This window comes from Lampetra fluviatilis, chromosome 15 (genome assembly GCF_964198595.1).
Source record: "Lampetra fluviatilis chromosome 15, kcLamFluv1.1, whole genome shotgun sequence".
In the NCBI taxonomy this organism is placed as follows: domain Eukaryota; kingdom Metazoa; phylum Chordata; class Hyperoartia; order Petromyzontiformes; family Petromyzontidae; genus Lampetra; species Lampetra fluviatilis.
In genome coordinates, this window is record NC_136289.1 from 12,762,902 (window position 1) to 12,788,565 (window position 25,664).

Here is a 25,664-nt window from a genome sequence, read left to right on the forward strand (position 1 = left end):
ACTATATCGGTTGGCTGAGATGAGGGCTACGTCTGGCCTCCTGCTACTCAGACATTTACAGAGACCCTTTTTTGTAAGCGACACCACGTACACGCCCACCGAGGTCTGGCCCTCCCTGTGTTGGCTGCACAGAGAGGCCATTCTTGTGAACAACTTTATAGAGGGGGGTTGTGGGAGGGGGGGGGAAATCAGCAGGCAGGAAAAAGTTGACTCAAGCATGTGCGCCGTCTGCCATTCATTGTTGCTTCAGCGCGTGTTGCTTCAGCGCGTGATGCCCCAAACGGTCTTCATCGGTAGCACTAAAACCACGTGGTGAGAATCGGAAGGGCCGAACTTCCATCGCGATATTTTCATTGCTAATGTGCCATTTTTTTTGACATCGCGTAAGTGACGTTGAAAAGCTTTTCCTGCGTCTGGCTCCATTTCTTTGGAACTGCTTCTTGTGTTTAGTTTGCACGGTTGGCTATGTACGGCGCGAAAGAAGTTCAGCGTCCACGCGTCACACTTGCGCACTGTGGTTATTCGCTTAAGACTGGTTTGTTTTTTCGGAACGTGTTTTAGAAGAAGAAAAAAAACACATTAAACAGAAGATCAAGAGCTGGAATGTTAACGTGGCGTTTCTTATGAGGGATGCAAGTAAACAAAAGCAGCCATCAAAGGTCATGGGGTCACATGAAATAGCCGAGACACACAGGGGACCAATGGCTGCCTCCCCAAGCCACCCAACTCCTTCAGCCACGATGTAAATATTAGCCTTTTATTTTTTTTTTATTTTAAATAAGGTGGGCAGAATTATAAACACACACACACACAGGCGCTGAGGACAAGCCACCTATTTCACAGTGTCAATGGCATTTCACATTCGATAAAAACACAGCTACCGTACTGATGAGTTCTGAAGAATAATGCAATCCCCAATTCAATTACTCTGGACTCGTTGATTATGCTATTGAAAAGTTCCTTAAACTTGTAATGCATGCATAAAATGTCACGTGTAAGAGTCAATCTGTTTACATTCGTATGTGTTGTACGTAACGAGTTTGGGTCAACCGGGCCAGCCAATGGCGGCCGATTACATTTGCCGCAACGTTAAAGGAAGAATTAAGGAATCAACTCTTAAAACTGAATTGCGACGTGGAATCACAAAAATGTATCAAAATCTCCAGGGAGAAACAACGAATCATGACGCCTCTGGTTGCCTTCTACTAACGTTGTGCACAAATGTTTTTCCTTCACTGCATCCATTCGCTCGTTCCTTTCTTCCAACATTGCTACTGGCCGTTTGGTGGCTCATGCTCAGGTCGCGGTGGCGAGATGTTAACTACCTCGCCTGGTATACAGGAAGTCGGGAGCTCGATCCCGACCCTGACGCCTGCTGTATATTTGGAGTTTGCATGTTCTCCCCGTGGTCGCATGGATTTTTCACCCGGGTCCTCCGTTTTTTCGCTCCGCATTTAGAATCAACATCACGTGTTTAGAGTATTTGGCGTTGAGAGTATATATATTTACACGATCTAACCCAAAAACCTCTATTATAGAAGTATTTGTCTGCTATAAATTTCGACGTGATAAGCCACTTCATTGGGCTACCATTTGTGGCCAGGCCGCTTCTGAAAAAGACCTTTATACCTCAGTGGGCCTTACCTGGTAAAATACAAATAAAAAGTTTAAGCAGTAAATAAGTGAGACACGGGCTATGGGGGCCGCCCCCTATGCCCGTGGGTGGTGGTTGCGAGCGCGACATCCACGCAGTTAAGCGGTCACATCCTCACGTACCGTACTGGAGCATTTTCAGTGGGAACCAGAATAAAAAGATGGAGTCCAGAAGTCCATTGAAACAGTGACTCCAGAACACCTGGTAAACACAAAGCCAAAGCATCCCTGCAGCATGATCTTGTTTACGGGGGGGGGGGGGATACAACTCATAGGGGGGAGAAAACAACAGAGTCAATGTAAAACACTTTAACTAATATTAAGCTCACCAAGCGCATTGATTTGGTCTATCACGCATTATGTTCTATCACGTAGGTATTGTATGTTGAACACCATTAGCACCGTACGTAGCCAACAACCGTGCTAATCGGAGCCAAGGCTGTACCTATTTTGTTATTGACTGTAATATTTAGAAGGGGTGGGGAGTGGGCTGAACTTTTCAGCAGGGCAGGGTGGGTGGGGGCTAGACCCCCCCCCACTCCAGTTGCCCTGACCCACTGCAGGGCTGTACCAAAGGAGGCAGCAGCAGCAGTAAGCAATGGAAATGCAGAAATGGGGCAATGGTTGAGGAGGGAACGGGAGGCTGTGGTTTTGACGCGGTGACGTTTGGGACGTGGAGGGAGAGGGATTGCCGACGATGGCCGAGGGGTAGGTGGTGAGGTGCGAGAACGAGGGCGATGATTAGATGGTGGGTGGTGAAGGGGTGAGCGGGGCGACGGTTGGGCCGTGTGTGTGTGTGTGGCGTGTTGGGGGTGGCGGAGGAGATAAAGCCGGGAGAAGTAGAAAAAAAAAAGGTCAGCGGTGATTAAAACTAGTGACCTTTCTTGGCCTCTGACCCTGTGGAGAGGAGGGCACATCCTGAATGCATACCTACGGGAGGAGAAAGGGCTAAGGCCAGGCAACCCTGGGTCGTCATATATTTTGAATAATTTAAACATCGGCTGCATGGCAAATAAACACGTTTCCAACTGAAATTGCACTTGTTTAAACTATTTAAATTCAAGTTTTACTTCAAAAATCAAGAAAAATAATGACGGGAAAAAAACGGGGGGGGTGGGAGTGGCGATGAGGGGGGCTCTTTATTTTCCCGTCCGCTCCCCTCGCGTCTTTCCCTTCCGCTAGCGCGCCGTCGGACCCCGCTTGCTGCGGCAGGTGTCCCGCGGTGCCGACAAGCCGGGCCTACACCGGCAGCTGTCACTCAGCGTTCGAGCAGGGCTGGGAATAGCTGCCACCGGAGCGCCCGCGTGCGTGCGTGCGTGCGAGCGTGTGTGGGTATGTTTACACGTGCCAAAGCGCGCGCACGCCCACGCGCGTGCGTGTGTGTGGCCACTTAAGGTTTGAAGTGCTCGATGTGTGACTGAGAAATGACGAGTTCCACCGGGGTACCGGAGTTGGACAGCAACTCGGCTTGCCGTCGTGCACCAATCAAGCGCTGGCAATTAAGTGTGGTGGTGGCGGTGGCGTGTGTGTGTGTGAACACGTGCGGATTCTTTGCCTTCCCGCACCAGGGGTGCCTCACAGCCGCCGTGATCAAAATAAACCGGCCACCCACAATGCTAAAGCTCAAAAGACTTCTCAAATGTGTACACCTCCCCCCCCCCCCGCTTGCATACAAATTCATAAGTAAAAAAAACTCCCACCTCACAAGCGGGCACTGTCGTCTCACCCTTCTTTAAAATCGGCCGCTCTACTTTTAACATTACATGATACATATTTCCACCGCACTTTCAATAACATATGCACATCTTCTAAGCCATCACTCAGCACATATTTCATCTCAGACAAAGCATCTCAGTCTCCCCCACAAACAGAATTGACCTTCATTTTAGAGTTGCATTCTGCCCCGTTTCAGTCTTACCGTCAGCAGCCATTACAACCGATCAGCCCATCTTAATCGCCTACATTACGTGACCCGCATTCCCGGTCGCTCTGGATTAAAAGCAGCTTGCCCCTACTCAGCAAAACTCTTCCGCCCACGGCAGCAGCTGGTGTTAACGGAAGGAGCTAAGGGATCAACATGGGACGGAAGCGTGGAGGTGTTCATACGGTAGTTCTCCCTCGCTAACCGTGACCCCCCCCCTTCCAACCCACGCAATTTTACCCCCCCCACTCCTTGGTCCTGAAGGTGCGAGAGGCAGCGGGGGTGGGGGGCTCCCGCACGTAATTGCATCCAGCCTCGTCACCCCGACTTCCGGAGCGGTTCAGGGGTCTCGGAATGAAGACGATAATGTTTTCCTCCCTGCGGCGAAACTGAAATCGCGAGAGGGCTTAACGGCAGCTTACACATGTCTGCCGCAAGCAGGGGGCTCACGGGGCATTGTTCCCGAGACACGACTCCCCGCCGGCCCGGCTAATCCATGCCTAATCTTCACTACGCAACCCCGCAGAGCTCCCAACCACATCCCCACTAAACCCGAACTAACTAACTATCGCGCCCAACCCCGGAAACACACCGCAGTCACATCGCCGTTCATTAGCACGGCACACACATACGCACGCGCGTAACCAAAATAGCTAATCACTTCGCCGCACGCGATTACTGTAATTGATCATTAACAGGGGTTGGGTGGGGGGAAGGAGGCTAGGTTTTTGTAATTATTATTACTTAATCTATACATTGTAAGCAAGAAGACCAGGCAGGAACCAATTACCTTCAATTGGTGAAACATGATGAGGACGGCAAAATAATAAGCACATTGTGGAAAATAAATTGGCCCCTAGCAAGATCTGTTACAGCAGGTACAACAATCTGCCTGGAAACGTGAAAAAACAACAGACCCACGACTCAAATGTATTATCATTATTGTGCAACTGCTCTCGCAGGGTGAAGCTAACCCAGCAGGGAGAGGGTTAACCGCACGGCCAGATTATATTATGAGAATTTTTTTTTTGCTGCTGCTGCTGCTGGGAGGCACCCTGGTGCCTCTCCTAATTGGCGCATTAGGCGTGGGGTGAATCCAGGCTGCTGTCTGTCAGACGAACCCATCAGCGGTAGCCACGAGCGTTTCGCTCCATTAAACTTTAAATCTGTGTGGCGGCAGAGAGGAACAAGCGGTTAGGGCCTGCCCCCGCCCCCCCTCCAACCTTCTTACCCCTCGTACCCTTCACGTCACCCTCACACCGCCTCCCCCCCACGGCCACCTTCAGCCCACGCACCCTAGGCCCCAAAAGCTTCGGGACAGAGGCTAGCGAAGGACCATGGCTTTGCCAGCACGTGCCTGCCCGACCGATGTCCCGGAAGAGACAATCGGCAGGCCAGCTCTGCATATTAAAGTTAGTAAAAACATCACTGATCAGAGCATGAAGCCCGATTGAAGTCCTGCTCACAGGGTTGCGTTTGTCCGAACTCTAAAGAGGCAGCGGTGGTGTTCAACGTGGAAAGAGTTGCACTGTCTGCGCCGTGTCCAGAAACTTTAATAACGCTTGGACGTTGAACTTCAGAAGAGCAATTGTTATGAACGTTAAAGAACTTTGGATGTAAGTATGTATGTCGAACTTCTTTCACACCGTACGTAGCCAACCGTGCTAAACGGAGGTGCGAGGCAATAACAATGAAGAATGACCACAACTGTGATGGCGATGATGTCGGTGATGATGGCGATGATGAGCAGCGAGAGAGGCTGATTACAACGGTAATGATCGTGATGATGGCGCCTCGTGAATACCTTGGTGTTGAAGACCACTGCGTTCTGAGACATCTTGTAGAGCTCAGGGAAGCGCAGCATGCTGTTGGCACTGCACATCTGGTCGAATATCCCCAGGGCAAAGGGCGGCAGGGCCAGGAATGCCTTGAGGATAACAAAAACAACAAACAGACGCATAAAAACCCCTGCACGTGCGTGCCCACAACACTCTCCCCATGTCAAGTTTTCTGAAGGAAAAAATACATCTTCATTAATATTGGCCGTGAATATATAAGTTTCCAATTAAGTAGTTCATTTCATTTATATTCTGCATCGATAAAATACTACCAGAATGCACAGCATGTCTATGCAGAGTACAGACCAACTCATTTCTTCAGAACCGCTGTTTGTGTTGACTTTGTCGTCTTTCTCCGCACCTTCGATTAGCACGACTGAATACAGAAGTTCAGCACACACATGAACAATGAAGGAAGCTGGAGTGGAGTTGTTAGCGCAATGTGCTATGAACTCGGCGATGTGACCTCATTTCCCGAGCCAGGGCTAACATCGGCGGCGAGTGATATCTCAAGCGGTACTCGGTGCGTCCGCATCACCGGCCCGCACTGCCCAGAGAGTATGTTCAAACAACCCGCTGGCGATCGGCACAGCGTGGGGGAGGCCTTCACCCGAGTCAGGTATTGAAACATTGCCAAAAAAAATTATATTAATATTTTATTGCATACAATTTATATTGAAGCCAGGTTGCGCACGATACACACATTCATACCGTTCAAACTGTACGCACTGGAAATACATCACAGCGTGCAGTCTCTCCAGTTTGCCACACACAGAGTACCCAAAGAACACAGACAAACCCAATTATGGTACCAAAACCGGATCGCGTGTCTATGGTAAGAGGCCAAGTAATAATTCCAGCTTAACCCTGTTTGCATGAACAATCCGTATAAGCAGGCCGATGCGAAATAAAAAAATAAACCCTTCAACGACCGCGAACGTTGCGTCACCTGTAACCGACTGTCGCGCCTTAAAGAAGCTACTCGCACGGCTACTTACCACGTTGTAGAGGCCGATGCACCACCGTTCAAAGAGGATCTGTCCAGAGAATCCGCTGTTGAAGGCAAACCAGAGCTGAAAAAAATAATAACAGAAATTAAGTTTGAGTCAAGCAGCTTACATGCGGTGAGTTAGAACCCCCGTTCAGCACGACCCTTTTGTTGCAGTTTGAAGACACAGCATTTCGTTATCGTGTTATGCCAGGGCTTCAACACAGGATTCCAGAAGTTATGTCCAAGTTCTGTTGTATGTTATATCACATCACATGAACAGAACATAAATCTGAGTCGTATAAATAACCCGAATTTTATCATTGGCGCAATGGACAGTATTTTGTTCTGAACACATTTTCACAACTGCTGGTACTGAAATGAATAATAATTTAAATTAATGTGCAACTCTTGATTAATCCACTGTTGGATCAAGCTTTCCCATGCTGTGTGAGTCATGGGCATTTAGTTTCTCCATACTTCACCATGATGGTGAGTGGGTACCCAGGACCAGTTCAGATATCAACCAACACCGCTGTCAGCCATAGGCAGGATACAAACTCAAAGTCGCCGGGACCATAATGCAGTGCGCTAAACGCTGCGCCGCGACCCCATCTCGGCACACACGATGTACTAACCTTTACCATTCGTACCAAATGCAGCATTTGGTACTAATGTTCAAGGGAGTGCAGACTCTTATGAAGAGTGAGCTTCTAAAGGCTTGGCTCAAAATGAAAAACAATGACATAGGTTATAAATAAAAGCATTTGTCACAACAACTGTACTAACTGTTGTAAATAAGTCATCATTCCTCCAGCAACTTCTGTAAATATTTATAGTCTTTTTAAAACTTGCGAGCGTGACAATGTCAAACTCACGCAGACAGTTGAAGTGGACCTGTGTTCATAAATCCCCTGTGGAAATGCGAGAGATGTTCGGGCTGCAATCAAATCTGTGAGATCTGCGAGTATTAAAACGTAATTTTTTTTTCAAACCAAACTTTTGGCTTAATGTGAGCAAGATGTGAGCTTGCTTTTTTTTTGGGTAAATGAAACTCTGCTCCAAAAGTTGCAGAGCCCCAGGGACAGTCACGTGCCCTAAGTGGAGACAGAGACCGGGATTGTTGACGAGGCTCCCGAGATAACACGTGCACGGGACAAGGACAGATCTGAGGAAGAGCAGGGCAATACAACAATAAAATAAAAACCCCGAGCAAAAAAACGTGTCTGTTCAAAACCCTTGCAATGATGCTGCAATACCATACCCGTATTCAAAAGCCAGGCACGAGTGTTCACATTTTTGATCGTTTTTCCCAGCCACCCCCTCTTCTGGTTCGACACGGCTCTCAAAAGTGCACGGCTCAGTGAGCCAGCCAACACGGTAAGGGACGATGGTGTTTGTGGTCATTGGAATGGTATTGACCTGTCTGGCACGCCTACAGCTTAAGAATGCAACACGTGTAGAGATATGTGTTCTATCCAATTTGCCATCAAAATGGTTTACATCATGTCCAGTGTAAACACTGCACTTTTTGTACCCTCCTTGTGGGAGTACATTCTTCTTCAAGGCAGTTTAGAGGTAAAATGCGGTGCAAGTTATATTATTGCTGTGGTTGTTGGCTAACGATTTTGACAAAAAAACCCAAGAAACTCACACTTTTATCAAAGTAATGCTTGGCGGGGCACAGGAACTAAAATATTCAAATGAAGTAGAGAAAAACATTTATGTCATTTGCCAGCTTTAATCGGACATTAAAAAAAAGGTTCTCCCACGCTTCCCTCCGATGCAACCCTTGGCCTCTTCCTCTCCCCACCCTCTCTTGGCGTTCTCCTAAATTAATCCAAAGGCCGACTGACACCCGCCCTGCAGCGAGCGAAACGCCAGAGCAAATCTCTGAGCGCGGTCAAGTCCGGGCCACGAGGGCTTCCTTTTCTGACCGTCTGGATTTTAATTAGCGAGACGATGGGGGGGGGGAGGCGGACCCAAAATGTGTCCTGCTCGACTGCTGCCACTGCTCTCTCACTGTTGCCCCACCTCCTCTCATGCACACGCATCAGCCTCTCACCCGCCAGTCCAGTCCCTCGAGGGCGGTGAGCGTGTTCGCCCGATCGCTGCGGCGGACGCCCCCGATTTATTGCTGCGCCGTCCGCTTCACGGTGAACGTTAAAAGATCCCCCGACATCATTTCGCCAGAGGAGGCCATTGGGTGCCAGCCAGGCCTGAGCGTCCAAATTTGGCATTACTCGAGAATTGCACTGCCAATTATTCAAATTGGGATTAAACACAGCAATCATCGCCCGGCTACTCTCAGACTATTTATTGCCCCCAGGTCATTCTTGCAAGTGAGACTTTATCCTGGTCCCTTTAGTTCTCACCTGGTTAAAATCAAATCAAAACTCTATCCGGCGAGCACTTCAAATCTCACCGCACAATGGATGCGCAACATCCGACCACGCCCACCGCGGGTTCAACAGCTTCTCCTGAATAAAGCGGGGAAATGGGATTCCATGGATTGTATTTCTTATGCCCACCCCCCCCCCCTGCCCAACAACCCCCCAATCGCCCCTGTCCCTGGCCACTGCACCCCACTGACACCAACTGCCACGTGCCGCAGCTCCCAGAGGTCCCAGATATTTCTGGTGCCCGTTTGGAGCTCCCAAATATGGCACATCACCTTTGATTTATTTCTTGGAATGTGGGTGCAGTTAAACTTGCTCAGTGTCATTCTTCCTCTTGAGTCCATAATGAGTACTGTTTACCCGTGTTAACAGTCATATTTACACGTTTTTGTGACAGGTGACGCAAACAAGAGATATATTAAACAAAATCAATGCTACATTAAAAGCCACGAATGTCCATTTCTAAGCCTGCAGCTCAGCCCATTTGTAATTGAAGAAGCGACAGAGTGCACACTTGTAAACACACCACGGACTACGTCGGCCTGTACAAATCATGATAAAGCTACAGAAAAACAAGGAATCAAGTTTCAGTCATATTTGGGAAAAATATTGCTTAAAATCAAATCTTTCTCTACCTCACGATACACGAACCATGACAGTGGAAACATACGCTTTACAAGGTTATGCACGTAATTACGTGCAAACTATATGCTCACGTGGCAATTCGACCGACTAATGTCTTGAGCAAAACCAGACTTATGAGACAAATAAAATGAGACAAAGTAAATGAAAAACAAATAATAAAAATAATAGAAATAATCATAGAAATAATATAATTAATCACGACGTTTCGGAGGCAACACAAGTCTCCGAAACGTCGTGAATTATTGTTTTTATTGGTATTATTTATTTTTACCTACGTGACTTTACCGAAAAAACCTAAGAGCCTTGCAGTCACGAAAGCTTCAAATCTAGAATTAAATGAAACACAATGTAAAGGACACAATACAAACGAGACAAAAAAGCATCGTACTCCTGCACAGTTGTGCGGTACAGACCTCCGAATCTTTTCCAGGCTGCGCCACGTTGTTGTTCGGCACGATGCTTAGCATATTTGGGTTGTACCAAAACAACAAATTGGCACATCCCGAGAGCTCAAAGAGAATTGATTCTTAAATCGAATAACAACCATTACTCGTGACAATCCATAGTGTGTGGTGAGGGGGGGGAGAAGGAGATAAATCATCGCCAGAAGCAGGATATTTATTTACACTGGAGATATCCGATGAGCGATACAGCTATTTTTCACAGATGTCCACAGAGTCAGGGCATCACCTCTTAACGACTAAACTCAACGGGCCACGATGTCACCAACACTTTATCACACCAAACTCTTTGGTACTTTCCGTTAAGTCACGTAGGTAGAACAATTATCACACCAATCAAAAGTCGTTGGAAAATATTCATGGGAAATGTTTATTTTTAATAACTGGTAGGTTTTTTTTAGTTAAGCGCTTTTCTTTTGCCTCGGCCTAATAAAGGGTTTCGCTGACACACAAGGGACCATCTCAGCCACGTTCAGGGCTTTGGCACCGCAGCAGCAGCCTAACCAAAAAGCACTGGCCAAGTGTAGGTAATATACAAGTAAAATATACAAGGAAAACCATTTACAGAACTGTGCAAACAGGTACAATTAAAACGGCCAGAAAATACTCTGAGTTTTGGCCTACTTTCAGACCCTCTCAGGGGTAATATTAGGACTAACAATACACACGATTCTAAGAAATGTCACTTTTTATAACAGCTGTGCTGAAATCTGGCATGCCAAATGGGGTTATTTTTTATTTTTATATGAGGTTTTTCCTTTCAAAGAGCAATTAAAATAATATTTTTGTAATACTTTGTGTTGCCTTTTAAACCGTATAACAGCATTAGTCTTCATTCCTGCACTGCTTTGTAGCAAAAAAAAAATGTCATTCGAGCAAAACAAGCTCTACTTTCATGACATTGAGTAATTTAAACATTTAAACACAAATTGTCAACGCACCTAACATTTACTCCATCGTGATTGTCTCCTTGACAAGTTTAACATATTAATGCACAACATCAAATGTTGTACACTTAAACATGTTTCGATTGTCGTTTTCCAACTACCCTCGCTGCCATTACAACTTCCCTCGTTAAAATTCAACTGTAAAGTGTTTTTTTTTATATATAAATGCAAAATGAACGCCTGCCATTGTCAATATTGAAAGCTTATGATGGTTTGTGGTTCAAAGTACGCCGAGATTTGATTATATTTATATGGCCATATGTTTGGTTGCCTAGAAGCCCTAAGTGTTTGTGAGTGTTGGTAGTTGGCATGAGTTAAAAGTGATGGTTTAGAATAAAGCTGGAGATTAGTTGCGAAGTTTTGTGTGTACAGTGTGGGATTGGTAGCTTCAAGATGAAATTAAAGTGTGAGTCAATCAGTCTGCATCCCTCTCACTGTGATTACTGAGAACAGCTGAACATTAAACAATTTATATTGATACAGCATTGGCAGGTGTATAAACACGTAAAGCATCAAACAAAACACAACAATGCATCCTATGAGGGATGGGCCAAAGCAGAATCGTTGCCTCTTGCATATATAATTCTCTTGTTAGGGAAGAATCATTGACAAACGTGTGTTTTGTAATAACGTACGATATATTGCAATGAAATGGGACCAAACCAATTAGCATAGCCTCGAATGTGTGTGTGTATATAAACATCCTCCCCTAACATCCACAACCAGTAGATGTTTTTTATACATAGCCACAATTAATAGTAAACATGCAAGAAAGGTTTTTATTTTCAGTGTGGTATGATGACATAAAAACTGCCGGCATACAGACGATAGCAGCAATTAGTGCAATTAGGCAGAGCCAGCAAGAAGCGAGCGATTAGGGTCCCGGCAGATGGAGGGGACTCGTGATTTGCAAGTCCGGCTGGCCAAAGACCGTAGCAAAAGTGAACGTAAAAATAATGGTGCATTTGCGTGTTTTCTGAATTCATATAAGCACACACACGTAAATAAACAACCAAGAATCGACATCCATCTCGGCTATTTGCAACAACAAAAATAAGGATACATACACACACAGGCCAGCAAGCTAATGAAATAGGTCACACCATATCACCAACCATACCCCACCCCCCCATAGTTTTCTCGTAAGCATTTTTGCTGAAGACTTAACGAAACGTTTAATTGTGGCCAGATTAGAATAGACCAGTTTGCAAACATTAAACTTAGTAATTATCCCCTGTGAACAGACACACATAACTGAAACACTTTGGTTTGAAACGTATATACCCTAACGTCACTGTTTAAAAATAAATGCCCTGCTTATTTAAGGATAGCCATCTCAAGCGTGTTGCCAAAGAGGCCAGTGATACATATACATAGTCTTAATTAAAACCTCAGCACCAGAAAGTGTGGTGATGGAACAATATGAAACCAAAAGCATGGAGGTGTCGTATAACAAAGCTGCAGCATGTGATTATGATCTAAATTTGCGATTGCTGCCGCTAGAAGGGACATTTCCGTCAGCGAGGTTGGAGGTGACCAGGAGGAGATGCGGAGATGGGGCTGGGGGGGGGGCACTTCAGCTCAGAGCTGGCGCAGTTTGGGTTTTAGATTTCCGGCGACAGGCGGTGAGGCCAGACGGAAGGGGCGAGGAAGCTCAGGAAGGGGACGATCGCGGCTGATGCTTCTCCCTCGTGAGACAGTTGGCCCCTATGCAGCAGGGGAGCCAGGAGCCAGAGCAGGTGTCGGCTGTCGGCAGAGTCTCCAGGCAGGAGGAGCGAACGCTTTGAGAGTGAAAGCAGGGATACCCATAGTTGTCCGATACAATTGAAATCAACTTGGCAAAATTCCAGCTCGAAAAATGTTCATGAAGGTCTGATGGTTGTGCGACAAACATTACTCTCGTATGAAGAGCGGATGGGAAAGTGGTGACCCCCACCACCCCCTCTACAATGTGGAGCAGAGGTCAAACAACAAGGGACATTAAGAGGTAACTCTGCGATATCCACTTCTCCGGGCTGTACTCTTAACATGAAGGGTTCACACACTGCAAGAGATCTGAACAGACACTTCATGTCATAAGATCTCATAAGATGAGATGAAGCACTGGTTGGCAAAAAGACGAAGACAAAGTGACGAAACAAAATTTCTAGTTTTAAAAGTATGGCAAAAGAACACATTTATTGCCCAGTGAAAAAACCAAAAATCTAAATGAATGTAAGAAATGTGCCCATGCATGCTGTCGGTAGATGTGCAATCGGCAAGACGCCACACGTAATGCTCCTGGATTTTAAAAGCCACCTGTGATTTACAAGGAACGTAATACAGTCAGGTCTCACGAGTAAGTGGTGGCGGTTAGGTCCCGTGTACACCCGCGTACGCGCAAATTCGTGTAAGTTTGGGGTGTTCGCTCATACGAGTGTCATATAAGATGTACATAAATGTGTAATAAAGCACAGTACATCCACTAATCATCGGCGGTGGCATCCAGGTCAGATATAACGCGAGAATGTTTTGGACTGGTTTCTTGCGCAGTTACACGCCCTCAAATCCACGTTCACGTGATGGCGGCGGGGGGTGATTTGACTCCTCGCGACCCGCCCTGTGCATGTAGCGACAGTACGAGTCACAAAGTGTGAGTACGGATCGGGGTCGGTCACAAATCAGCGGGCCCGCTTGCTCCGATCCCGCGTACTCTGATACCCGCGTACTCCGATACCCATGTACTCCGATACCCGCGTACTCCGATACCCGCGTGCTCCGATACCCGCGTACTCCGATACCCGCGTACTCCGATACCCGCGTGCTCCGATACCCGCGTACTCCGATACCCGCGTGCTCCGATACCCGCGTGCTCCGATACCCGCGTGCTCCGATACCCGCGTGCTCCGATACCCGCGTGCTCCGATACCCGCGTACTCCGATACCCGCGTGCTCCGATACCCGCGTACTCTGATACCCGCGTTCTCCGATACCCGCGTGCTCCGATACCCGCGTACTCCGATACCCGCGTTCTCCGATACCCGCGTGCTCCGATACCCGCGTACTCCGATACCCGCGTGCTCCGATACCCGCGTACTCCGATACCCGCGTACTCCGATACCCGCGTACTCCGATACCCGCGTTCTCCGATACCCGCGTACTCCGATACCCGCGTACTCCGATACCCGCGTGCTCCGATACCCGCGTACTCCGATACCCGCGTTCTCCGATACCCGCGTGCTCCGATACCCGCGTACTCCGATACCCGCGTACTCCGAGCGCCACTAACTCTGAAACCGTACTGCATTCTACCTTGTTATGCATTCACTGTAACTTTCTTCGCAAAGCAATTTTTTTTTAATTCCATTACGTGTGCCCAGCCAAATCCTTCATTGAATTACGTCAAAAACAATTTGCGCCCCAATGGTTCGGCGGAGTTGACACGCCAGATTACAAAGCACTTCTCTCGAGTTCTTAGCCACCTCCCCTCCTCCACGAACCCCCCCCCCCTCCCCGTTGTGATGTCAATGGAATGCCGACTGCAGTGGCCGTGACAGCTTCAACTTCGTCTCAGGTAAATTCCCCAGTATTGTGTCTGCCACTCAATCAGCTACCGACGGTTAAGTAGTCATAGGCCAAACATATTATAATGATTTTACATTCTTCTCAGAGTAAAGTCTCCAATTCGAAATCCACTCTGTCTCCGTGGTCTGTCACGTCGCTGTGAAGGACCATTTCCCAAACATAGCCTCTTATATTTTAAAAGGCCACAGTGGCATTGACGAATGTGTTGGGTTTGTTTTATGTGTATGTTTGGCACCACTGCCAACAGTTTCACAAAATAACCCGTTTTATATACACAAGACAAAGATCCCCCGTATAGCCTTAACAGACTGTTGGGGCAAGTGCTGTTCGCGTGCACCTATGAAGGCCGGCACGGCACACAAGGGGGTGGGTGGCCAGCACCACGCCCGGCCACCTTTGTCTCCCCAGTGGCGATGTTTACACACCGCCCCAGGTACTCGTTTGAGTCGACCTAGGGGAAGCCCAGAACCGGTTCAGACATATTCGTCACTGGTGTTGGCCATGAGCGGGAATCGAAATCGGGTTGCCCGGGTTCATAGTGAAACGTGCTAACCGCTGCACCACCACTCCCCATCTCACGCATACACACACGCACACACACGCATACACGTGCGCGTTCTTTCTTCAATATTTGTGTTGGCGGTTAAAATTTAACGTGGGTTTTTATTGTCCATTGTCTTTTGTCATACAAACATTTCCTTTTTTTTTAATTCTCGTTTAAAACAAAACAATGCGAGGCTGGAGTCTGTTAACAATGGAGTGGGGGGGATGGATAAACATGCCCCGCCACCCCCCACTGTGAGATAGAAAGGAGGATGATTATTGTCACATTTGTTTACTTACCACAGCAGCACAATTACCGTTGTCAAACGGCTCGCTAATCCAAAGCAAATGCCAATTACCGTGGTTTAGAATGGATTAACATGTGAACTCTAACATGTTGGGTTGGTCCATTCCTCTGTTAATCTACTCAGGTGTTCGTGTACAGTACGGATAAATTGTATGCTTATAGGATTATGCGTTTCCACATTTATCCGCTTGTGCGGTTATCCTTTGTCTCAACATGTGATTAAAAGAGCGACACCTTTGAATTATAATGATGTTGGCATGGGATGAGGGGAGTATGATTTTAATCGAGCGATGCTTGAAAATTACAAACACAATCACTATTTGATTAAACTAAATAAAAATGTTCAGCCCTTTGTCAACCCCACTGCTCGTTGAAGGCCTTTCCACACCGTGGCGGTTGTTTGACCATACTTCACCTTACTGGTCATTGCGGGTTGATGAAGGGTTTGGGGAGGGCGGGCAGGGCCGGTTCAAACATCACTCGTCACCGATGTTAGCCGTGGCCAGGACTCAAACTCGCCGGGTTCATGGTCCACTGCGCCACAACCAATGCAACGCTCGTAACCTCAAACAATTTACGAACATACATTTTGGGATAAACACACCCTGTACATGGGTAAAGATTACGTCTAAGACTGCACGCTGGTAGCAAGAGGCGCGTGGAGCATTATGAAGGGGAAGAATCTTCTATGGTCACGTAGATAGAAAAAATTATAACAATAAAATAATATTATGATTTTTTTTCCTATACGCGATTTTACCGGAAGAACCATAGCAGATGAATTCCTGCAGTCACGAAAGTTTTAAGTCAGAAGGGGAAGAAGTTAGGTTCGAACCACCCCGGCACGAAATCCAACATTGCAAGCACGCCACTCATTAGGCCACCCAGCTGCTCGTACTTATGTGTGTATGTGTTTATATTTAACAATCCTGAAACATTCAAGACTATGCGGTTGCACTTGACGGGAATGACAAATGTCACAATGGTGCCACCTGCTGTCCCGCTGCGTGTGTTCGAACCACAATCCCAGGATTGACTGCGCCCACATGGCAGCCAAGAGCCAACAGGGGCCTCAAAACTGACAGGCCAAAGCACCAAAGTTGACATAAATAAGTTAAAATGTAATTATCGCTGGAATGTATACAGTTGGCGTTAAATTTTTTATTTAGAGTTTTTTTTTGCTGCTCCTGCTGCCAACATATTAATAAATAAATACATAAAAAAAGTGAATTTAATTCATATCAGATGGCCTTGGCAGTGCTTGTTGGTGATTTTGCGAGCGGTAACGCCCACGGCGGCGACGCGGACGTTTCTCCGGTGCTGCCGTGGCGCGCACCTGGGAAACGATACGTGGCTCGAATAAACACGCAGGGCCCGGAATATGCACCGCCGCGTATGGAAGGAATGCAACGCATTGATAGGAAAGGGTGGGTGCCGCAAGTATAAGTTGCTGTCGGGAACTTGCAAGGGGGGGGCAGGGGCGGGGAGGCCAGACGTTGGTGTAAACAAGAAGACAAGCGGGCAGACAGCGCAACGTGAAGGCCTTCCTCACTCCCACTCACATCCCATCTCCTCCACTGCATTCCTACGCGGACCTCTATCCTCATTTTTCTATATCTGGGTTTCTTTTTAAGCCGTGGAATTTGCCGCTCTCTGCCTCAGGTCTCCCCAATCCCCCCCTCCCTCTCTCCTGCAGCTCTCAGCGAAGCATTCCTAACCGAGAGTCTCCCAGCACCGGTGCAAAATCTCAAATTTGAAGAAGGGCCCCCAAATGAAGCGACTCTTCCTCTCGTACCCCCCCCACCGCCCCCCCTGTTTCTAAAGCTCTGCGGACGCGCAGCCGTCCGCAGGATGGCGAGTGAAATTTCCACTCGAAGGAAATCTCATCAGTAGAGTGCTCAAATCACGTCCCATGCTGACACTCAGCTGGTTCCGTTCCACGACGGGACGCTCCACCACCCACTGCACCTCCTTCGCCACGCCGAGCCCAGGAGAAATACGACCGGGGAGACGAACATTTTATTCCACGTCCAATCACAGTTTCGTTTTGTTTTTTTCACACCTCCCCGACTGAAATGTGTGAAGTTACTTCATTTCATTAATTTTTTTAAATGTTTAGGCCAAATCTGCATATTTTCAACGCAAGAAATCCCTGGTTACAATTTCACATCTGCAAAAATGTCGAACACCCATGGAAACAAAATCGCATTTTGTATAAGCAGTGTATATGTATGTTGAACTTATTTCGCACCGTACGTAGGCTAATCGGAGGTGCAGGGGAAGGACTACTAAAAACAAAAATCAGTTCTACGTGTGAGCTTCAAAATCAAAACATCTGACTCATTAAAAAGCATATTTACAATTATTTTTTTTTAAAGAATGCAGCAATGGTATTGTGTTAGGTTCCGTGTAGGAATGTCAGCTCACGTTGTTTTGGGTTACGGTGTACGCGTGCACGCGTTCGTTGCCTCTTTCTGGCTTAAAATATTTGTAATAAAAAAATTAGCTGACTTGAGCCTCAGGCCCAACCGAGACCTCTCTTATTAATGTCAGAGTAATTTTTATGGTTATCGCGGTAAGCTAGGGTTTAAACTGCTACCTTTGAACCTTGCACACGGCCAGGGCATAACAAAGCTGGCAAGCTCCTCTTCAGCTGTTTGCAGACATATCCATTCCATCTGCTTCACATTTTTCTTCCACTGTTTAATTTTTTCGTTTCTCCCCCTGTCTGACGGGGAATAAGCTCCTATGATCTATTCCATACACTGCAGTAAGCATATATATACACATATGTATACTGTATATGCCAATCTCAATGCATTATTCAATACCACTGGTGTGGCCTTAAAAAGGAAAAACATATCATAGGTGACGTTTTGGCCAATGGGCCTTCTTTATTGGACATAAGAGGCCTGAGAGAGAGTTTGATGCAAGTTGATATTTCTCTGGCCTCTCTAATGATATGCTCTGAAGAAGGGTTATTGCCCAAAAAGGTTACCTATTATGTATTGTTCCTTTCTAGGCCACAGAGCTATTGACGAATGTGTTGAGTTTTTATCAACTGTGCTTGTACTTAACAACAAAAAGATACATTCCAACGACTCATTTAACAAATGGATTCATGTCTCCTGACGTAATTCAAGGTTTTTTTTTACCATACTTCACCGTGCTGGTCAGTGCGAGTCGGGGGGCAGTGAGGGCAGGACTGGTCCTGATATTACTTGCCACTGATATTAGCCATGGCCGGGAATCAAACTCGGGTAACTGGGTTCAGAGCACAGGGCAAACCACTGTACCACCACACCCACGCCATGTTACAAATCTTCTGCAACATTTAAGGCTCATCGGGAGCTCACGAAACCATGAAAATCTAACCCTCAAAATAAAAACAACATCTTTGTACTCCAGGAGCATTATTCTTCAGTCACCCTGTAGCAAGTGTTGGAAGTAAACCGAGTACTGGATGCTTTACGCATTAATAAGATGAATTCCACATGGCTTTTAATGTCATGCGTAATATCAATTTGGCTGTACAGCTTGAGTTTGCACGATGCAGCCAGCGTGCGGTGAAGAAGTGATTCACGAGGGGCCACCCGGTGATGTGTACCGCTAGACTGCAGTGTTTAGTTTTTGTTTATATTGGAATAAAAACATTTGTGGTATATTCGCATTGACAATCTTTATTTGGATTTACTTACTCCTCTTGAGCTGTTATTGCCCAGTGGCGAGATGTTATCTGCCTCGCCTGGTATGCAAGAGGTCGTGGATTCGATTCTGACTCTAACGATATCTCTACATTTGGTGTTTGTATGTGGTCGGGTGGATTTTTCTCCGGGTTTTCAGGTTTTCCCCTCCACATTTAGAAACATTCGTTTCGAGTATTTGGCTGCTATAAATTTCCACGCGGTAAGCCACTTCGTTGAGCAATCATTTGTGATAGCCAGGTTGCTTCTGAAAAAAAACTACATAGCTCAGTGGGCCTTACCTGGTAAAATAAGTTTTTGCAAAAGGCTTTAGTCAATGCATACCCTTGAGGCCTTCATCCAGCAGCGGATTTATCACGGCTGATGATGTTGATTTAACAGATGTGCTACGTTTGTTGTCGCAATGTGGGAGCCCGGGAAACTAAGCTGAAACAATTTTGTGGTTTCTTTGCAGCAATTAAAACTGCTCCCCTAAATTTGTTTTTACTTTAATGGAATTGCCAGCTATTATAGAGGCAGTGGCTGGAATATAAATTGCAATCATATGCAAGGAATGCTTTCATGATTGGTGGCACTTAATCACTCGGGAACTAACAAAAAAAATCCCAAACGGGCACACCCTTGCATCACAAGTACTTTTATAGACCCATGTACGGTAAAAAGAAAGAAGACGAACTAGAAAATAACGAGCGGGGTGAGTTGCACAATCATGTGCTGGAAGGGCTTCCCTCGCTTAACTGCTGCCATCGATTTAACAGCACACAAAGGTGTGCATTGCGCGTACAAAATATCTCAGCCTTATCCAAAACCAGTTCAGGAGAACTGCATTGTGGTCATGATTGCCTTTGACCACAAACTCCACACAATGTGAACAAATGTGGACCAACTACAGGAGGCAGTGAAACAAATACAAACCTGCAGACTGGTTGTCTTCTTATGAGGACTTATGAGTACAGTACTGCCTCTGGGATGTCTCATACACAAAGAGGGCTTAGCTTGACAATATGGGGACACATTTAGCTTTCCCAATGGCGACAATTGTTCAAATCCGTAAGTGACAAAAACAGTGCTAAGTGTTCTCTCAATGTTATGAACAATGCAGTTCTTCTGAACTGGTGGTTCTGCATAAGGCCGCGAGCTTTGGTACATGCTATGCACATATTTAAGTGTTGTTAAAATCGATGTGTGCCAACCGTTCTATTGTGGTAGGTTTATCATCACTTACAGATTTACACTGATTATTATTTGTTTCTTTCGGTTAAGTCACGTCTAAAGACAAAACAATAAATTAAATTAAATAATAGAATACGACGTTTCGATTGCAACACAAGCAATCATCATCAGGTATAATGAAATAGCGACATAAAATCTAACCAGAAAACTATAGACAGACATATTAGCAGACAGATATCACCAAGATACATAGAGAGAGCAACACAGGTAACAGAGAGAGGTGGTCGTCTCTGTGGGGTGACCTTAAATAGACAGAGGAGGGCGGACGCAGAGAGAGGGAGGGGGGTTAGATAAAAAATTAGCATATCAATGAGTGGACAACAAAACGTGGTGCTGCAAGTGCGATGACACGGCAAGCAAGCCTGAAAATCAGGAGAAGGACACACTAAAATTAAATAACCTAGTAAAATATCGAAATGTAATGTAATACAACACAGAGGGTCGGTCAACACACAATTAACGCATAGCCTGGTTGATTACGTACTTCAAAGATTGCTAAGTTAGAATTTAAGTGTGAACATTCCAAAGAGAGGACACAGGCAGAGAGAACAAGTAGTCAGAGAGAGAGAAAAAAGAAGATAAGTTTAAAACTTCCCCGTAGAAGTGGTTCAATGACTTAACCGAAAGAAACAAATAATAATTCCTGCAGTCACGAAAGTTCTAAAATTAAGATTTACACTGATCTTACAGTTGGAGATTAAAGTGGCTAACTGTTTATTTGTATCGAACATCGTTTGCATAGATATAAATATTTATATGAAACTATTTATGCCCTTACAGCCTTCATGGCCAAGAGGAGAGATCAGCCTTATTATTTAATTAACAAACAACAAAAAACACACTCCCCATTGTTGCACACGGATTCAGAGGGACGCACAACGGATGGATTGCACATTTTGTTTCGGGTGCTGTACGTGAACGGTTGGTACACGTTAATAGGGGCGCCCTATTCAATTCAGTTGCGGCAAAACAAAACGAGAGCCAAAGCTTTATGTTTCCATGTTTCCATGCCTCGCGGGGATTTGCACAGTACACTTGACCTGCTCGGCAGTGGAGCTGTGGAGGCCCATTTCTTTGAAGCCACTTTTCCTAAACTTTTCCCAGCGTCTCCAAGCACCAAACAACATTCACTCGGCACAAACTGGGCGCAAGTGAAGAAAACGCACGCACATATCCGCGCGCACGCACGCCGTTTCACACAGACCAACGCACACTCGCAAATTATCGCTGCGCCACACGGTCCAACTAAGACTCTGTGAGGCACTGGATTCCAAGGGGGGTCAGAGGTGAGAGGTACCCAGGCCGCAATAAGTCACGAGCTTAAGCCTGCCAACAGCCGGAATTTCACTTTGTACAAAGCAACGCATTGGCCACCAGTAGGGCTGGCCAGGACACTGCGCAGAAATCCACTGGACTCTCCGTAAATTGTTAAGCAAGAAAATTACTCAAAACACTGTCTGGCAAAATGCGATCTTTCTCCTCAACTAATTCCCCAAACCATATCAGCGATGGGAAAAAAATACCTTCCTGTTGTATTTGATGTGAGCCCAACTGGCCTTAACCCACTTTTACACTTGCGGCCTGTAGTTCCTCAAACTAATTTTTGCTCTTTTACTGGGGGCAGATGGGGGGAGTATAGGGCATGGGGTTAATCCACAAGGGGACTAAAAATTGATGATAAAATCCTTCGAAATTGCCCTTTTAATAGCAGAGTGAAACGAACAGCAACCAGATAGCACTGTGGCAGCCCAGGGCTCTGGCTTAAGTCATTAGGCACATGTGGTGAAGGTGTGGAGCCCACGCGTGTGTAGGACCTCTGAGTAAGCCGAGCAATGAGACACCAGAACTGGTCCCATGTGAGCCGTTTGCAGGGGAAGGCAGAGTGAATGTGCACATGTGTGAGCACAGGTTTTTATCAGTCGTAGGCATTACGTAAACACACGTGTGTGTGTCAATGTAGCTGTGTGTGTAATGATTAGCACCCTGCACAAGAACCTGATGACCAAAATTTGGTGAACATCAGTGGCGAGTGACATCTGAACCTGGTTCTGGGCCTCCCCAAAATCGACTCTTGCAAACACAGCAATGAGGAGACACAGATATCTAGAAATGGTGCTGGCCAAACTCCCACCCCCCCATACACTATGTGGTTGCTCACAGCACTTGCTCCAAAAGTCCGTGAAGGCTATATGGGGGATATCTGTCTGTATATACAGCAGGATCAGCCACAATCTATGGTAAATGTCAAATTTCAGGCATTCCCAAATTTGCATAAATTACTTTACATTTACATTAATTAAATCCTATATTGGACTGTACAAGCGACACGTTATTCTTTCATGAAGAATTGCCTTCCGTGTGACTTTTCAAGTATCTTATTTTCTTAACTTTCTGGCTATCCCTCTAAAAAAAAATAGTGAAAATTTAATACATTCATAATCCACCGCGTGAAGCAAAGTTTTGATGAGGAATGCACAGGTCAAGGTCAAACCAATCCCTTTAGCTTTTGTTACGATACTGCTTACTGGCGAGAAGCGCATTAATTTATTTTTTGGGAATTGCAGACAGAGGTCTTTCTGCCTTCCGTTTGCATACAAGCGGATATATGCATTCACACGCACGCCAACCACGCAAATTTGCTATGACTGTACACCCAACTAAAGGAGGCAAACGTTGACAGATAAACCTTTGTGATGCCCAGCCAATGCATCCACTGGAATGATTGACAGCTTATTTTCACATGATGAGTCAATTCAATTATACACAGCTGTCAGCAGGAGTCAGTGTGAACTCCGTTCATAGCTCACTGTTTTGTATCAGTTGAGCAGGCAGTAAATATAACCTCTTGGTGTGTCTGTGTGAGCACATGTGAATGCTTGTAAAGGACAGCACCTTGGTTAGCGCAACTACGCTACGAACCCGGCGATTGCCGGCTATGGCTAGCAAGTGGTAATTCATATCTGAACCAGGCCTGGGCTTCCCGGAAGTTGACTCAGCCTTAACAGAGTATCTGGTGCAATCGGGTAAACATCAGCACTGGGCAGACAATAGGCAGCCGTCATGCCCTTCGTGCGCTGTGCCGCCCTTCATAGGTGCTCGTGAACAACACTGTGTAGGCCAAAGCATGCTTGTGCGTATGTATGCTTACGTGGGAAGGCTTAAGTAAATAATGTGGCCTCTATTCTGTCCTCTGCAAACAGCCAGCGTCAAAGACGCTGCATGGCAAATACAAAGTAAGATTCCCCATACAGCCTTAACACACTGTTGGAGCAAGTGCTGTTAGCAAATGCCTATTAAGGCCGACACATCACCCGACATGGCACCCGAAAGGGTTGGTAGCCAATGCCGAGGACGGCTGCCTTTTTCTTCCCAACGCGACTGTTTGCACATGGCACCGAGATAATTTGGCATTTACAGCAAATTTCCAGCGCTTTGCTCAAGAAATTGCACTTGGCTCAATGAATGCTTTGAGAGTTTTAAGCATTCTCTCCAACCATCGACTACGGCTGCCGATGCCGCACGGCACACGGGTACACTTGGGCACAAACCTCAATGATGTAGAGCACGACGTTCTTGTAGAAGGAGTACAGGATGCACTTGGCCACGCGGTTATAGCTCCAAGCGCCGTGCACCAGCAGCAGCTTCTTCAGGAAGCGGAACTGCTCACCGCACAGCGGCGTCGACACACACCGCGACGACGGGACACATGGTCACAACACGCCAAAACACAACGCCGAGCGTTCTTCGTTGCAAGGCCCGCGGGGTCACTGGCGGCCCCTTGGTGGCCTTTAGTGCGGCCCCCGACGCGCGGTCACTCGACAATTCACAACACGTGGGAGAACAACCCCCCATCGTCGTGCTGCTGTCAAACCCGATGGTTTCAAATGTGTGGCGGCCCTCGCACTGACGTCTTATCGGCGAAAGTGGCAACCCATCTGAAAATGAGTGAAGGATATTGCCACGACATGCCAACCGCAACGTTTTTCACATTCGTACGACGGTGAACAAGTTGTCTGAGCGCCCACGGCTTGCTTCTCTTCCCAGACGGTTGTGACGTTAAGCTCCTCCAGCCATCATTCTCTGCCCCTTTCATTACCTGTTTTTTAAATAACAATTTCAACTTGTAACGCACCATACAGGATTCGCTCAAACTCCCAGAGACTCGGGAGGCGTGAGGACCACAGACGAGCTGCAAGGCGGCAGCCAGAGGCTGCGAGCCGGCGCCAATCATTGCCCAAGTTCTGTGGTCCTCCATATATTAAGGTGTTTACATGTGGGAGGAAAACCGCAGCACGCGAAGAAAGCCCACGCGTGCGAGGGGGTAACGCTCTATCCCATACATATTGAACTCGTGGAATCTACATTTGTGGCGAGCCAGGGTATGGCATCTCGACGCCACAGGAAGGGAGTTTCATCACAACAGTTGCGTGATCCACCAACCCTGGGTGCCTCCACACTGCTGGGTAACAGGATCATCCTTACGCCCGTTATCGTGGCCCCGGGTCATAGGCAGACAGACAGAGCTGATGCATTAACGCTTTAAACCTTAAGTTGAAAAGCATCAATACATTGTAAATTTCGATTTAAAGCTTTCGTGACTGCAGGGATTCATATTATTGGATTTTTCGGTAAAGTATTTTATGATTTCCCTTCTATGTGACTTTACCGAAAGAACCAAGAATACATTGTAAATGTTTACGACGGGGGCTGCTAATGCGAGTACCAAGATTAACGAAAGTTTCCTACATGTGGCGTGGACTCAGCCAACCTGATTCCAAACCCAAAAAAAACACGAGTGTGACAATACAGCGAAGGCACTTTTTTTTTTACTTAAAATGAGCAAAAACATGTAAGACACCGAGCTCGCTCACAAAGTCGTGCCACAAGCCAAGAGTTTTGGCTTTTTTTGTGTTTCTTATTAATCCTATTGCCCCGCAAGTGAGATTTATTATGAGTGAGGTCATCAACTGGCACGAACTGTGGCAGCACGTGCCAGGTCCGTGAACATCTGCCTTTTAACAGCACACGACACATGCGCCACGTCAAACTCAGCTCTCGTGTAGAAATTTCCTTTGTTGGTCTTTTAATTTTTTGTAACATTAGTTTGGACTAACACAGAACCATCAGCGGCAAAAGGCCTTTAGGGTTTTTCTCATGCCACCCCTTTTCTCTGCATTATACCCGCAAACCGTGTACGGCACCACGTGCGCTTTTGTCAACATGTGGAGAGCAGTGGCGCGGCTGTTAGCGCACGGCGCTTCGAACCTGGCGACCCGAGTTCGATTCACGTTCATTGCCAACACCAGTGACAATTATCAGCACCCCATGGTCGAGCGCGTCCCCTAGAGGTTGACTCAGCCATCAAAAGTTCGTATCTGGTGCGGTGAGAAAAAGGCAGCCGGGCACGGTGCTGGCCACCCACGCCGGCCTTCATTAGGTGCTGCTCGCTAACAGCACTTGC

The 25,664-nt window shown here is 46.6% G+C and overlaps 1 protein-coding gene across 4 annotated transcripts in view; it reads right to left on the reverse strand.

Moving 5' to 3' along the window:
- The window catches only part of ATP8A1 (ATPase phospholipid transporting 8A1), a 107,963-nt gene that overhangs the window by 28,770 nt on the left and 53,529 nt on the right, over positions 1–25,664 (reverse strand). For all 4 annotated transcript variants that reach the window (XM_078863263.1, XM_078863266.1, XM_078863265.1 and 1 more), the window contains exons 26-29: positions 23,752–23,862; positions 6,411–6,485; positions 5,379–5,501; positions 1,777–1,855 (exon numbers count right to left, since the gene is read on the reverse strand). In XM_078863263.1, the coding sequence (XP_078719389.1) occupies positions 1,777–1,855; positions 5,379–5,501; positions 6,411–6,485; positions 23,752–23,862 (388 nt within the window). The remainder of the gene's footprint in view (positions 1–1,776; positions 1,856–5,378; positions 5,502–6,410; positions 6,486–23,751; positions 23,863–25,664) is intronic.